The sequence below is a fragment of the Athene cunicularia genome, assembly GCF_003259725.1.
Source record: "Athene cunicularia isolate RWA chromosome Z unlocalized genomic scaffold, athCun1 chrZ_part1, whole genome shotgun sequence".
Taxonomy (NCBI): Eukaryota; Metazoa; Chordata; class Aves; order Strigiformes; family Strigidae; genus Athene; species Athene cunicularia.
The window spans coordinates 34,932,092-34,949,083 of NW_020799142.1; the positions used below are offsets into that span (position 1 = coordinate 34,932,092).

Genomic DNA, 16,992 nt, shown 5'->3' on the forward strand with positions numbered 1-16,992 from the left:
TGTAAATAAGGCAGGGGGGTAACACCCAAGGAGAAGAACCAGTTATTTAAGCTAAAGGTCAGTGGTGGTGCAAAGACTTAGATACCCATACTGGTGTGGGAAATAATAAAATAAAATATCACTAACCCTGGATATTTGAACCCAACGCTATCCTGGAACAACCTTCCTCTGGGCACGGAGAAACCCGAGGCTTTTGGGATGGATGTGAGAGGAGAAGGCGCCGTGCCCGCTGCAGCGGGAGCGAGGCCTCACGTGCCGGGGAGCTCCCACCTGCAGCAGCCTCAGCCCACTGCCCTCCCCTCTGCTCGTCCCAGCGGTCACCTCAATTAGCAGATAGCCTTAATGAGGAGTATAAATGGGGATGGGGGGGTGGGGGAAAGCAGTTCCCCCTCTTCTCATCCAATAAGTAATTCTGATGCCTGATAAAAAACAGTTTCCGTGTGAGTTGTGATGAGGCAACTAATAAAACTTTCAGATGTTTTCAAACTTTTCCTTTCAAACCATATTTACTAAAGACAAAATTACATTTATGGCTTCAGGAAAAGATTCAAAGAATCCTCTTTTTTGAAACAGTGAATGACTAAGCAATTTTTGGATTGTGTGTTTCTGGTGATATTGTTCAAGAAATATTACCAACAAAGAAACAGAATGAGCTTAAGCTGGAGGATGGCCTGTGTCAGACAAACATTTTTGGTGGTGGAAATGAAGCAGAAATCAGCACTGAAAGTGAAAAGGTCCCAGGAGGGGAGCGGGGGGGAGAGGGACTGGCCAAGGGCTCCAGCGCACGGCCCCCCGCTGCGGCCCAGGTTTGTGTCCTCAGCTGCGCTCCGTCCACACCCCGGGGCGGTGGAAATATTCTGATAAACTTTATGAAAGGCTTTCACTTTCTGGAAAAAGTAAACGAACCATTTGAGCTTTTTTTTCCCCCCCGATTTCAAAACTTTGTCACCTACACAATCCTGGAATTATTTCATGTCTTCCGAGCAGCCTGAAATCTCCAGCGGTGAGAAATAACTTAAAAGATGAGATTGGGAATAAAAACCCTGTATCCAATAGATGGCGTCACCCCCTAATAATCATATATTGGCACTCACCCAGTTGTCCTGGCTCAGGAATAATCATAAAATCTGCAAAGGACCCTGCCCTAATTGTCCTGAAAGTCCCCTCAGTCGTACCCGTCTCTGCTTTCCATCACCTCCTTGGACTTAAGAAAGTAAGAAAACAAATGCTGTGAATATTCACCAAGTCATCAAACAAACCGAGAGGATCGCTCTGACAAGGTACTGCTGAAACGGGGAGTAAGTCAGGATGTTTTGTTACGAGTGTCACGGAGATGGTGTAAAAACCCTACTAACTCCAGGGTCTGGCCCTGGCGGGACACGCACCGTACGCTGACCTTGCTGTGCTGCCCTGCAGCCTCTGCAGAACTGCTGCGGGGCCCCGGGCCGGGCGGGGGGTGTTCCAGGCCCCCCGCGCTCCCCCAGCCGAGCCACAATCACCCCGACACTAACGGGCTCCTCCGCTCACCTCGGAGCCAGGTCGTGCTTTAGACCCGGGCGGCAGCCAGACCCCCGCAGCCGCTCGCTCGCCCAGACGCGGGGACTCCACGGCGCGGGGAAAGGCAGACTTGTAGGTCGAGATAAAAACCAGTTGGGGAATTGCAATAGAATAAAACAATGACAATAATGGGAAGCACAAACGGGCAATGCGCAACGCGACCGCTCACCCCCCGCTGACTGACCCCCAGCCCGCTCCCGCCCAGTGACCCCGAAACACCGAGATCCCCCCACGGCAATCCCAGAAGCGGGAGAGAACCCCCCCTTCCCGGCCGCCCCCCCTCTCCATCCTGAGCAGGGCCTCACACCACAGGGAACACTCCACTGGTTAACTGGGGTCCGGGGCTCTGGCCGTGCCCCCTCCCAGCTTCTCGTGCACCCACACACGGGCAGGACGGGGGGAGTTGGGGAGACCTTGATCTCCCCGCACCAACCGTGAACACCAGCGTGGTATCAGCTTCTGCTCATCCCAGATCCCCCCTGAACCCCAAACACTGCTCGAGCTACTGAGACGGAAAATTCCCTCTGTCCCAGCCAGAGCAGGAGAGGCAGCTCCGCAGCTGAAGCCCGCACCAGAGCAGGTTAAAAGCCCGAGGCGACAGCACCGGCTCAGGCCTGGAGGGGTTTTGCCAGCGCTCTCCCGGCGCTCCGAGAGCAGAAGTGTAGGGCTCTGCTCGCCACCCCTCCCTCTCCAGCAGCATCAGGCACCAGCTCTCAGCTTGTGACACCAACCCTCCCCAGGACACCCCGACCTCCCGCTCCCCACTTTCAGCAGGGTGATGCCCAACAAAACAGCCCGTGGCCAGGGTCACCCTGGGAGGCGGCCAGCTACTCCCTAGGGCCAGCGTGGGTGGGTGGGAAATGGTCAGGGACCACGCCAAGGAAAAGGATCTGGGAAGGGAAGGGATGTGGGAAGGGATCTGGGAAGGGATGGAATTGGGAAGAGATCTGGGCAGGGGCACACTCAGCTCCGCAGCACAGTGCTCGTCCTGGCAGGGACTGCCGGGCAGCAACGATGCTGAGAGACATTGGCCATATAAATATACAGCAGTTTCTGTGGACCCGTTTTATAGTTAAATTAATAAATCATGATCCAAATGACTTAAGCTAAAACAAGGTAGAGCAGTCCGCATTTCCTATCTGCCTGCATTATGTAGCTATTTATAAAATAAATCTGGCCATCTTCACTTCCATAGGATGGATGTCTAAGCAAAAAATACTGCAACAGACAACGTAGTCAGCTACTAGATTTGGAAAAGAACCCCCAAAATTTCAGAGCAGACAATGAACCAGGCACGTATACCCAAGCATGTGGTTCTGCCAGCCAAGGACCGAGTGACACCGCAGATCTAGCAGGAAGAAATCCACACCACCTCCTCTATAATGCACATTTTGTAGGGACTAAAGATAACAGCTTTTACAAACAGCAAAAAAATTATACTTAGAAAAAGGCAGATCCAAAATACAGATATTTTATCCAAGCTTTATATAAAGGCTATTGAAAGTCAATGAAAAATAACAGCTGATCACAAGGAATAATAAAGAACGTTACCAGTGAACTTTCCTGAAAAGATAAGGTAAATACTTTGTCATGAAAACATTTTTAAATTCCAAGCACCCATTTCAACATTAAACATATCACTGCTAAGAAATTATTTAACATCAGAAAATTCTAAACACCTCAAACATAAGCGTCACAGCAGTTTGTAGAAAGGAGTTTTAGGGAGGAAAAAGCCTCAGTGGATTTTCTCTGTGACTCCTGCAGTAGGTAAGTATACTGCTATAAATCCTAACTTTTAAACCCCAGATTTTTTCCTTTATTTCAGAGCAGGGTATCACCTAACTGGAGGCTTTCATTATTAACCCATCTGTGGAGCCCATTCAGCTCCAGTGAATGAAGACAGTAGGGCTCTATATACTTTGAGTCCTTCATTAAACTATTGATCCCTTCAGCATTATCCATAATGTTCCAGCAGCTCAGCATGTCAACTGATGCAGAGCTCGCTGCTCTTTCCTTTCAATAACTTCCAGGCGTTATGGGGAGGAAGTCACAATGATTTATTTACCTGACATTTCCCAGTCCGGATGTCGTAGAGGGCCACTGAACCATGGCGGGCTCCCACTGCGATTCTGTGACTCCGCTCGTAATAGCTGACCATGTAGAACCTGAATTGAACATTATAACAAGTAACAGGTGAGATCTGACCTGCCTGCATGATGTTAAAATTAATTTGCAATGCCACTGGGTAATTAACATCAGGGCCAGAACAGAGATTTGATTTCAAAATCCATCAGCTGCCAGTTTTCATACTTGGCATTCAGCAAACAAAGCCAACTGGCGTTTGATACCTTACCACAGAATCAGAGCACATTTAATTATTTTTATTCCACAGTGTTGAACGCTTCCATGGAGTTTGGGAATAATCCACGTGATCACCCCCAGGTCCCTGGCTGTCCACGTGCATACCCTGTTTGCAGCGGAACACCCCAATAACGCTGGATGTCAAATGGTTAAGCAAGACAATCTAACCCTGAGTAGTTTCAGAGCACTTCTTGAAAATCAAATGAGAAAGAACGAGAGAAAGTGTAGGGAAAAATATGCAAGCTCATAAATTTTTGATTGGCATACCAAAAAAAAAAAAAAAAAGAGGAAAATTCATCAAACGCTCTCTAATCCAGTAACATCCACCAGGTGCAAAGGCCCCGAGAAGCCTGGGATAGTGCTTAACGTCCAGCGTGACTGCACGGCATTGATTTCAATTCAAACAGTTGCAAAATTCCAGGAATTTCTACACCTTCAAACACAAGAGAGTCAAAATTCAAATCTTTGGGACTATCGTTATAAAAGGGACAGCAGCCCTGAGAAAACTGCTGACTGCATTTCCAATTAAATTTTAATTTCACGGTTAAATTTGACTATAACAAAGTCTGCCAGTGATTTCTAGATTCAGTCTATAAAAAAAAAATATGTTGCTGACCATATTTATGGCTTCAAACACCAAACCTTACAATGACTATCTCCTTGTTCTCCAGGATTCCCAGAGTGCCATAGCAACTGCTCTCCTACAGGTATGAGACACTTGTTCCTACAGTGTAGGATGGCAGTCAGGAAGAAAACCAGCATGAAACATGGTGTTATGGGGGGAAAAATAAAAAAAAAACAAAGAAAATCACTAGTTGTGCAGGAGAAAGGACAAGAGTACTCAGCTCGGAATCTGCCTCATCAATCTGCTTTTCATATTCCTCTGGGTGGCCACATTATTCATTTATTTATTTGTTTATCACTGAATAATAGTAATAGTTCCTTGTTTATTAAGAAGATTGAAAGAAGTGCTTAGAAATCAAAAGCTGTGGGTAAATAGCTCGGGAGCAGGAGAGGCAGGAGCCAGCGGGGAGAAAGAAGTAGAGAAAAGGGAGAATGCTGTGGGCAAACAGGTCCCCGCGGGGACAGGACAGCTTCTGCGGGTCTCGCCACTCCCGCTCCGTTACGGTGGTGCCCCAGGTGAGCGGGGAGGGGGCTGTTTTTAAGGCTGTTTTATGTAACCAGCAAACTGAGGATTTATAGATAAACTTATAACACACCCCCCACACCCCTCCAACGCTGCTCGATCCCTTCAAAACGGCTACAGCAGCGAGTTTCTACATCAAATGGTTTCTATCCCCGTTAACTCTCTTACGCTACTGAACGGGCCCAGCCTGCTTGTCCCCCCCCGGAGATTTTGGGAGAGAATATCCCACGCTATTACCCGCCAGCGAACAGCACGTCTCTCCTCACTGCCTTTCAGTGCCCGCTTCGAGCGCTGAGTCAGGCTTTTCCTTTGAAAAGACCAATCCAGACGACATCACAGCAGAGTTCGGGGGGGAAAAAGCTTCATGGAAATAGATGGGTTTAGGTTATTTTTCTAAAAAATACATAAATGAGTCCTTAAACTGACATTTGGTTGTCAGATCGTTACCACATCACCTTTTAGTTAGCTTAGCACTGTTCCAAGCACAGAGTTAGGTATTTCAATCCCTTGCAGCCCTTTCTAGGCCTCCCTGCTGTAGAGTTCAACCGGGCACGATAAGCCCGCGTGTGTTTAGGCCATGTTACTGATTTATTTCCACCGGCTGGCCGTCGCAGGGTAACGAGGTGCCGCGCTACGGGGGGACCCCCCGTACACAGGCCGGGTTTGGGATTTGTGGGGGGAAATGATCTTTCCTCTTCCAGCGAAGACGAGCCAGCACGCCTGGCAGTTGGGAAGGGGCTGCTGCCTCGGGTTTAGGCTGACGTGGAGAAGGCAGCAGCAGCGCTGCCTCAGCAAAGAGCCACCAACCTTAGCGACCGCTCAACTATCCAGGGGGTTCCAAACCATTATTTTTTTAAAAAACTAACATTCTAAGTCAAAACCAGCCCAAACTGGAATGTTAAATATTTGTATAAAAGAATTTTGTTGATTAACATCACGGCTTCATTAAATTCTAATTGCAAACTTGAGTATCTTGCAATAGCCAGAGGGGTTCTGGATTATCATTTCGATATTCTTCAGTCCCATTTTACATTTCATTCTTTTTTTCCCCCCGCTTCTACAGAACGAGCCTCCAGGCTCCCTTGAGCATTACCACAACAGCCCCTCCAGCTGATGGACTGCCTTCAATTATACTCTACAAAATCCTAGAAATAATCAAGGTATAAAATTTTGTTGCACAACCTCTCTTTGTCTAATCCTTGAAGTTCTCACTCTTCCTGCAAGACCACTCCCTGGTCAAACACCATATAAAACACTTGTTATTTAAAATTTCATCTACCTTCCTGTGTGAGACTACGCTGTTACCCAGAGAACTTTAACTCAGCGGACTGTACGAAATACGTGACCTGACCACACAGAGTCCACCAGGGACCCCTCAGCTGCAGTGCAACTGCTGAACCTGGAAAATGCTCAAGTCAAACAAAATTTCAATATTATGCTTCGCAGTTTTAAAGGAATTCAGAAATCTTTCATGTTCATTGCATTGTATGTCAACGCTTATTTTATTTTGGCAAGAAATGGGTTTGCAGAGAGTGTGCCAAAAGGCAGTACAATCCTCTCCAAAGAGCAACACTGATGGGAAAAACAAATAGACACCATAATCATAGGCTGGAAGAGATGCTATCCAAAAATATCCACGGTGATGGATTTACCTCATCACCACCCATCAGGACTGAGTCATGCTCACAGCAAGCAGCAGCATGACTGCTGCATCGGTCCAGGAGCCAAAAAAGCTGAAAACCCACGAGGAATGATAATCAGGTACTTGAATCCAGCTCACGCCGCTCCCAGCCCTGGGCCTGACGGAACAGGAACGTCGCACCCAAGCGGCCGCAGAGACCCCACCCAACGTTCGCCATGGCAGCCACCAGCAAGGCCCTTCCATGAGGGCTTGTGCACCGAGCAGGGAGACCCCCGGGTGATTCTGCCCCAAGGGGGGAGCACGCAGGGCAGCCCAGCAGGAGGAGAGAGCACCGCCACGCTACGAGAATTAACAACAGGCTCATGTCAAAGTGCTTCCGCTTGGAACCTCTCCAGAGATGGGAGCATTTGCTAAAACCCGATGAACATCTCCACTGGGCTGAACGATCACGTCGGTGGGGTGCTGCATCATTTTTACAATGGCCATAACTATGTAGAATAGGAAATATTGCTAGTAATTTAACAAAATTTTAAGATAACGTATCCCTATAAAAATACAACAGGAACAGGGAGATTTTTGCACTAATTCCCACTTACCCTTGCGTTTACATTTTAAAGGTAAGCCTTTTAAAGCATCAGGAAGAAGGAAGATTACCTCTATCAGTATCCTACCTGTCAACAGGATAATTGTTCTTTTCTTGAAACTATTCAATATTTTAATAGCTTATTAAATTAAAATGTAATGGCCGACAGCTGATTATTTTAATTTATTGGTCGTACCAGTTTAATAGCATAACTGGGATATTTATCACAGTCTAAAGATACTGTAAATGTTCCCATTTTATAAATCACATTTTACTATGTAAAAGTGCCATTTTAAGAGCAAACTGGCCCAAGACAAAGACGACTGATGATGCTGAACCCTCACTGCAGGGCAGCAGGAGCCAGTGCCTGGCTGCAGGGAGTCGAGGCACGTCACCGCCTGTCTGGGAACACCCCACGCCCCCCAAACTACACCCCTGTTTTCTGCTGGCACCATCTTCTTCCCCCCCCGAGTCGCTTTGACGGTGGCAATGAATTCACCCGGGCAGGCTGTGCCTACTGGAATCGGAACTTGTTCCTCGAGTACATTATTCTCATTTTTGTAACAACGAAGACGTTGCTAAATCCTTTGGGGGAAGCTGCTCAGCTTGGGTGGCTGTTCCAGTGGGGTAGCTAGGACATATGGAGGGGGAGCAGCACAGAGCTTTTCATGAGATTACACAACATTTGCCTCTTTTTTGACTTTTGAAAAATATCCAAATTTCAGGGAGTGGTTAATTCTTTTTTTTTTTCCTCTGATCCACATCTGTCAGATGGGGCAGAAAAGCCTACAAAGGCTTATAGGTGAATTAAAAACACTCTTCCCATTTGCTGTTTTAAGGGGCAAGCATCATGTAGAAGATTGTTTCACTCCTAAGAAATCCATCCTGCTGGTGCCCCTACAATTTATTTCACAGTATTCTCGGAGGAAGAGCTCACCTGCAGATGGCTGGGAAGCATTCCTGAAGACCCTTCTTCTTAACTAAAGATCCCTCAAGGCAATACATGATGATGTCCATAACCTTGGAAACAAAAGTTAAAATCATTTGACATGCTGTATTTTATGTTTCATAATAAAAGTTTTAACAGGCAAAAATAGAGATTGGGGAGAAGGGGCTGACTGCGTCTTTGATATCTAACTTGAAAGTACAGTTGGGATAGAACACACAAGAACTGTCTCGCATATGATAGAGTTTACAAAAGCAATGGCACTGGCAACTGGAACCATTCAGAGTAACCTGCAAACAGTTCTAAAACAACAGACTGCTGGGAAACAGAAGCTGTGAGAGCTCTAGAAGTAGCTCAGGTGTGAAAAGAGCCCCTGGGCATCAGTAGCGACATCCCAACCCTGGTACATCATCTGTACCATTCTTCAAAAACATTTGTCAGCACCAGCAAATGCAACAGGTGAAAACACCCGTGTGATCCCCCAGCACGTTCAAGTACCAGCGCCATGAGCACACAGCACCATCTAGGTTGGAAAAGACCTTGAAGATCACCTAGGCCAAGCATTAACCAACACCCCGTACCTCCAGCAAACCCTCTTGCTTGGGCTTTTTCCCCAGCAATGCAACTGAATGTAATTTAAATGCGATTTAAGCTTTAAAAAAGATCAAAAAATGGGCTGGGGGGTATAAAAAAAATTCTTTTCACACACAAAACGAGCTTGGAGCAACCTGCTCTAGGGGAAGGTGGCCCTGCCCGGGCCAGGGGGCTCGGACCAGATGATCTTTCAGGTCCCTTCCAACCCAACCCAGTCTGTGAAGAAACGCTACGATTTGGCTGCAGGCACCTTACTGGCTGTTGCATCAAACCCCAGCTCTCGGCCTTACCTCCACCAGCAGGTCCACGACGTCGGTGGGCATCTTCTCGATAAGTATCTCGATGACTCTCAAGATCTCGCCTTTAGCCCGAGCCAGGGTGGTGGTGTGAATATTCTGCTGGGACTGCGTGTTGGCGGCGAGGGCGGTGTGTCTGTGCACCTGCCGAAGAGCGGGGTTACACGGGCACGTGAGCCTGCCAGGCAAGACCTGAGCCTCACCTCCCACCGCGGGCAGCTCCCCGGCCCGGTCACTCATCGTCACTTCAGCCACTACTGGTTATCCTTGAGGGTTTTTAAAGAAAGGCTTACCCGTTTTAAGTAATTCTTAGTCTTGTAAAACTAAAGGTCAAGTTTAGCAAATCCCTGGGTCTTGATGACATCATTTTCACAAGGTTGAACACCAATCTTTAGGCATTCGACTGCTGCTTTATAACTGGCTTTTTTTTTTTTTTTCTGCCTGTCGCTGAACAGGGCCCATCCTGCTCCTTTAGCTCAGCCCAAGCTCCCGGCTGTACCAGCTTCACCCAGACAGCCCTCAGACAGCCCGAGCTGTGAGCAGCGTCCCTTCCTCCACACCCCCAACCCCTCTCCCTTTAGTTCCTACTCAACGGGGTCATGCGTGCGCTGCTTCAAGAGCGTGGGGTTTTACACGTGGCTCTTGGAAGTTTAGATAACCAGGATGCAGCAAATTAAGACAGGCACAACTCCTGGGCCTTGCTGAACATCGCTCCTGTCATCAGTTTGGGGTGACGTGGGTACCTGCAGGCACGCAAACATTCACACTCGAACCGTTTCCCTTTTTGGGGAGGGAGGGACAATCCGATGCTCCATCTGCGTTCGTGGAGCCACAAGGCCAGAGGGGGAAAATCTGCATCAGCGGAGCCGAGCGGCCCCTCTCACCTCCTTGGCGATGGTGGTGATGAAGGCGGGTGGTCGGGCCGTGGCGATGAGGGACAGAGCGTGTCGCGCCGAGCGGGCAGAGTCGGCGGCGGGGCTCAGGGGCAGCCCCATTGTGATGCTAAACGGGCACCAGACAAAGCGGGGAGAAAGAAAAGGAGCATTAGACATATAGAGTGAAAAGATTAGAAACAGCTTATAATGTCAGTTCAAGGTCAACGGGAGCACTCAAACAGTTAGAATATAATGGACTTCCAACAATGAGCAGTGATTAGGAGTCAGGGTGTTCTATCATCAAATACAAAATCGAATAATTAACCATGAAGATTGAAAACAGTATGTGCATCTGTCCAAAGTGTTAAAAAGGCCTTGTTAACAAATTATCTGTACGTGCTGAATACATATCACCCGGCTGAGCCCAAGCAAACGCGCAACGTCGTCCCAAGAATTTATGGTTTATTCTTTTACGACGTTTTAAACGCAAGCTGAAAAATACCCTCTTCGTAGTAATTCTCCTTAATTCAGCTAAGCGCTGGTTACAGGCGAGAAAAGCAAGAAGCTTCTTGAAGAACTTCAAAACCCCCAATCTACTCGGTTTGATTTTCTTTAGTGCGTGACTCGGGCGCAGCAGCACGATGAGATGACAGACAGTCCTGCACCTTATGTCTTCTCATCACTGGAATTATTCAAAAGCTCTTCAGAATTTCTAATACCAAGTTTTTTTTCTTTTAACTGCAATTCTCTGAACAACAGTAAGGAATTAACCGGCATCTAAACTTTCCCTACACAATGTTTTTGTTTGCTCTGACAAGATAAATGCAAGAGACACTAAGGTAGTAAGTACCCAGTAACTACACTGAGCAAAAATGAAATCTGGTATTTGGAAATTGAGAGCTGTACTACTTTAACGCCAGGGAAGAAAAGCAGAGCCACAAAGAACGGCGCAACCGTTCCACACTCCTACCCCTATAGCTTCCACATCACTAAAAAACGGTTTATCAGGGTCAAAGTTCATTCTGCTCTGAAAACCGTCAGACACAGTAAATGAGCGAGGGGAAGGAGAAACTGAAACAACCCCAAAGATGTGTCTCACAGCCCAGGCACACCGACCCCCCGACACAGCGTCAGCGTTTCCATCACGCCGAGCCACAGCGCCCACGTCATCCAAACCCGGAGCACTCAGAGGGAAAGCACATCATCAGGCCATGTGTTCAAACTCCAGAACTATTCGGGTTCGCCTGCCTGGTCGCCGTGTGACGCGAACAGCTGAGAGCTGCTCTTCCTTCAGGCTAAACCAGAGAAATTATTTACCCTCACCAGAAGTTACTCTGACGTCTCCTATCCCAGACATTACCTGGAAGTGAGACAGGAGGAAATCTACGTTTTAGGAGCCAGGATGGAGAACACAAAATGTTGGTTGTTTTTTATTTTTTCCCCACAAGGCTTCAACAAGAGGCCACATGTGCAAATCGAAGAGAAAATAAGCAGGACGCGGCAGTTCCGCAGACGGACCGACGCTCTGCTCTGGGCAGTCTGAAGGGGTCCCTCCTCCCCGGGCTCTGCCGCTGAATCGCTTTAGTTTGGTAAGAGAGGAACAGAAGTTCACAAACCCAAGCAGCCTATTGCAAAGTCTGGATTTTGTAGAGGATTTAGGTAGCGTGTGGTAACTGAATTACTTATTTAATTTTTCTCCTTTTTGAGAGAAAGGACAGCACATCCTCTTGATTTCTAAGTGTCTTGAAAAATAATTCTACGTGCAGTATTGGATTGAATATTGTGAAAGCTTACAAACCGAGTACTTTGCAACAATAACTGAGTGGTTAAAGCGGGAATTCCCGGCCAAATTATTTTTGTAGAGTAACAAGATGAGGTATGGATCGATCGCCATTTTACAGGCCTGAATTCACATAAATACAATCCAAAGTTTATGACAATTTTCCTTCCTATCTCCTCACCACTGTTTGCATTAAAATTACTGAATTTGAAAACGAGTAAAGTCTCTGCAACAATAGAGATGTCCCTGTTGGCCTTTTACTTGTAAACCCATCTTTGATATAACTTTAGAAATGCTGTAGGGATGCGAGGGACCAAGGTGACGAACCAGGAAGGGGATGTACCGCACTCAGGCTTGCAGAGGGGCTCATTATCTCCCGAGAGCAATCAAACCCCCAGCGCCTCGCAAGTGTTTCTGCCAGCAGTGCTTTTCCTTACAGGGTGCTTGGCAAAGCGTGCATTTCCCTGAAAAGCAACAGGCTTTTTTTTTTTTTTTTAAATTCAGGAGCAGGGCGCAGCAGTGGCAGTATGTGGGCAGGATTAACCCCCTCCTGGGGCCAGGCCAGCTGCTCCCCACGTCCTCTTTCATCCCTGCGAGACGGGACAGGCACGCCGCTCCGAAACCCCGAACAAAACCAGAGCAGATGCAAACCTAACGCACAGAGGGCAACGCTGGCTTTCACACCCGGACTTCTGTTCTTGTATTGATGAGTTTTTAGGGCTTCTGCACAGCCAGCAAGAGTCGGCAGCATGTGTTGTCCCTCCTGTCCTCATCCTGGCCCCTGACTTGCCACAAAAATGGATGCAGCCAGACAAAACGGATTCAGCCTCGCCTGCAAGGCGTACCTGTAACACCACAGCCTATAATCTACCTGAAAATGACAGTAAAAAACTTTATCCCTGCAATTATTTGTGCCTTTTTGCTCATTTCTAGAAGGCCCATTCTCAGTGGCCACTAACCTGCATCGTCAGGGAATGCTGCTTTCTCTTTTCTCAAACCCATCACCAGCTTCTCCCACGCCAGTAATCTGAGTATCTTGAGGTTTTGGGGAAACCATATGCTATTTGAATGCTTTTAATGAAATCTAGACTTTTTTAATAGACAACTTGTTTATATGTTTAGCACAAGTTATCACAACTTCAGAGTAATGTTCATGGAACTTCACTATGAAACAACAACAAAAAAAAGTTGCATGTAAAAAGCTGATTTTGAAACCAAGTGGAAACCATCAAGCTGCCTGGGAAGAGCTGTAGGTCATACCTTGGTTCGGATGGTGATGAACAGAAAACACAGCCATCAGATCTCTGCATTTCTTGACTTCCATAAGACAAGATGAAAAATTCGTGGGACTAAGAATGTGAAATTTCAGCATAAATGGTAACGATTGTGATTAATCTCTCTTTGCTACCTGGGCCCCCAGAAGGCAGCCGAGCACCGACCCGGCTGGTGATGCAGGGGCCCGAGAGGGGACCCCCAGGGATCTTCTGAAGGGTGTCGAGACGGGGCCTTTCGGGGAAGGCTGCTCTTCTGCAAAAGGGACACTCGGGCCCTCTCCCTCCTCGGGCTGGGGACTTCGCTTGGGTGCCCCGAGGTCAGCGGAAGGGGGAAAGGGAAGATGGGAATGTCCCGTCTCACTTAACAGAAACCCCTCCGTCAGCAGAGGCCAGAACCACTCCCGTCTGTCGGGGCAGGGTCGCGGTGCTCCCCGCAGCACCAAGGCACCGAGCGTGGCACAGTTCTTCCTCCCCTCCTCGAGAGGCCGCGGGGCCCAGCGCCAGCCTCCTGGAACCCGGGGGCTAAGCCAGCAGGGACACCGACACACATCCCTGCGCTTCCCGGGTTTAAATCGCCTCTGTAGCGGCAGCATGTGGTAGTTCACCACATCACCCCGAGGACCAAGCCCCCAGCTCACATTTCTCCTCTAAACCCCTCAATTTTAGCAGTTTTTCAGGCTACGTTCTAAAGATGTTCCATCGTAACTGAAAACTAGGGATGTCCCTGCTCTATATCCCACGGCTCCACACCGAGAATGGCTAAGGACATAAAAGTAAAGTTTTCCACTAAACACAATTAAAACTAAAGAGAATTAGCTAATTATTGTAGTACACACAGATACATAAACACATACGGATCGATTAGAATGCAATTTGCTAATTTTGGTGTATTATATCACAATCTATACCAAACTGTAGCTTGTAATCCAAAGAGCAAAAATAATGGACAGCAATGATCCCTACCATCATCCATGCCAAGAAATCAAAGCCTAATAAACGCTAGGAAAAAAACCCAACCAACTCTTAATCCTCACAACTGAGCGGTTTCATTCGGCATGGCAGGCCAGCACAGCGTAACCTTTGGGGACCTGGATCAACTGGGAGAGTGGGGGGGTTATAAATACCAGAGTTTTGGATAACAGCTCAGATATTTATTCAATTCAGAAGGGAAAAAGGAAAAACACCGGTATTTTTTGATTTTTTTTTTTTTTTTTTTTTTAAAGCAGATGCTTGACATAAAAGCTCTTTCATAAAATGTTCTTAACATGAGGGAGAGAAGCCAGGCAGCTGTGCGCTGTTATTGTGTACACGGTAAATCAGGCACAAAAAGGGGCAGCTCAGCAGGGCACCGGGAGGGTGAGATGCACACTTAACCCCCTGCACACATTGTTGCTCTATTTCTTTCCATCTTGCTCTGCCTGCAGTCGGTACTGTATCTGTCATGAATGTAACAGGCCATTTTCAATCTAAATCTTGTTATGGATTAATAAGCAAACACTTTCTCGCTTATTATGCAATTTATCATGATGAAAATTGCATTGGGCTCCTCAAGGCTACATGCTGATACATTCATTTATTCAGGGCTCCGTGGATAGAGAGCCATACTAATCTTTATGACAGCTAAGGGTGTAATCGCATGATGGAAACGACTTTCTGCAGAACAATGTTCGCTCGGCTTCTCTAAGCCTGGATTTACATACAGTGGGGCTTAGGAGATCCTCAGCCCAGGTAAAACGTTTTGGTTTCGTTTGTCACGCTACAAGAAATAATTGGAGTTCAGACAAGTAACAGTATTAATCCAGTCTGTACATATTTCTCCAGGAACACCCCCCCAACACATGGCCATCTGTCATTCTTTAAACTGTAAAATTAAAACTGTCATATCAACTGGGTAATATCTGTGTTAGCGCAGCACAAAAAAAGTCAGAAACCTTAACACCCCCAGGATGGATGATGAAACACAACCGTGGTATTAAGACAGCCCTGGTCCGTTCCTTACTGCACATAGCATTTAAAATGTGCATCTTTATAAGCAAACGTTTGTAAATACATCTGCAAAGTCAAATCCATTCCTAACAGAGCAGCTTTCAGAACTGTAAGATGTGACACTGAAGTCCAAGGTTAAATGCTACAGGCATGGAAAAGTGCTCGTGGCACCAGATGTTATTGTGATAAGCAAAAGAAATTCTTGTCTAAAATAGAAAAGTAACTGAAAATGTAAATACGTAAATGCCTGACTAATCTCTGATTTGAGGGGTATTCCACAGTTTCATATAGTGAGACACAGGACAGTGTTTACTGGGATTCAGCGAACAGGCTCAGAATAAACCAAAAGAAAAAACCTGGCTAAGATTTTTTTAATACCTAAAATAACATAGTTACTGCAGCGCTGTGAAGGCCATCTGTGAGGTAAGCACTCCCTCCCTGGGCTAAGGCCGCCGTCCCACAGGTAGGGGAATGCGTTCGCCTGGCCCCTGCAGACCTACTGCAGTGCCACGGAAGTCTGCAGACATTTCCTCCCCTGTCACATAGAGCTCTCCTCTCCCACCCGCTGCAGGACACCCCCAGAAAGCTCCACGGACACCTCAACGCCAGCAAGCAAAATGTCACCCGCTGCAAAACGAACCTCTGCGGTTTATGGAAAGAAATACAGTAAAATTAATACCGAAATAATCAATTATGACGACCTTGACAATTTCAGACACTATGTTTTTTTTTTCTTCTCTCCCAGGCAAAAACCTTGCAAAGAAGATGTCGCAGACCACTCGACCGTCCTCCTTTAGGAATGGAATTATTTCCCCATTAACGAGCGGTTTATCAATTCCCGAGTGGTTTACAGGTTAACTCTTGCAAACGTGGTAACAGCCTGGGCCCTTAAGAACATCAACTTGCTTAACAGAAACGTGCTGAGGTTTTCTTTGAAAAAAACATCAACGATTCCTCTATTTTATGGGATGAAATTATCATTAAATTTAAATCTTTTTAGTAACAGCCATTTTCCAAGTGGATGTCCGCAGACCTCATCAACGCTGCGGTGTTAATTCATACTGGCAGCCAAATAAATAGGGAATTTGTATCAGCTCAAGGCAACCCTCTAACCTAGAGCGGGAGCTACGTGTTTTGTCTGTCCTGACTGGGCCCTAATTTCCTCCTATGCCCACGAATGAAAAATCCTGCCCAGGCAGCACTAATGTATATTCACTTATATTTTTCAAGATTTTCCATTAAAAGCAGGAAGCTTGAAATAGCTTTCAAAGCCAATTACATAAAGCATGGTATCATTGTTTTATTCATATAAACAGCCTACTGTGGTTGCTCCTCAGAGTGACTGTTTTTCTCTATTTACACACAGAAATCAGAGCCTCCCCTTTGGCAGGTTTAAGCAGCTTGCTTTCTTTTTTATAAAAACTAAATACAGAAAAAATTGTTTGGGTAGAGATTTAGCATAAATTCCAGATGAGATGATCAATTTTACAACAAACAATAATAAAAATAAGGACTGTGTTGCAAAACCCTTCCCTGTGCAAATAGTCCTGTTGTCATTAATCAGATTAATGGTGTGAGTAAAGACTGGGAGAATCGGGGCCCCACTTGAAATTTATTACATTTAGGCCTCAGATCATAAAATTTATGGGCACTCAACAGAAATGCTACTCGTGTCCTGCGAAGCTGCACACATTAAATAAATCCCAAGTGCTAATATTCAAGAATCCCATTATCTTAGAAAATAAGATAAAAAAGGCAAGATGGTACCTTTATTACACAAGTCATCTTAATGACTCCACTTACGCATTTAGCCATAATTATTTGTTTTAGCCGTAATTATTTGAGGACAGGATTGATAGTCCACGGCACTATCAAGCATAATAATTTGTGTACATACCTGCGTATCCATAACTAGAAGTTGAATTCTAGTAAGTCTTAAGAAATGGAACAA

General features: G+C 46.4%; 1 protein-coding gene across 3 annotated transcripts in view; it reads right to left on the reverse strand.

The window, feature by feature from the left end:
• Positions 1-16,992, reverse strand: part of WDR7 (WD repeat domain 7) — a 116,570-nt gene that overhangs the window by 21,806 nt on the left and 77,772 nt on the right. For all 3 annotated transcript variants that reach the window (XM_026865343.1, XM_026865342.1, XM_026865341.1), the window contains 4 exons: positions 10,011-10,128; positions 9,121-9,270; positions 8,228-8,310; positions 3,623-3,722 (listed from right to left, as the gene is read on the reverse strand). In XM_026865343.1, coding sequence (XP_026721144.1) covers positions 3,623-3,722; positions 8,228-8,310; positions 9,121-9,270; positions 10,011-10,128 — 451 coding nt within the window. The remainder of the gene's footprint in view (positions 1-3,622; positions 3,723-8,227; positions 8,311-9,120; positions 9,271-10,010; positions 10,129-16,992) is intronic.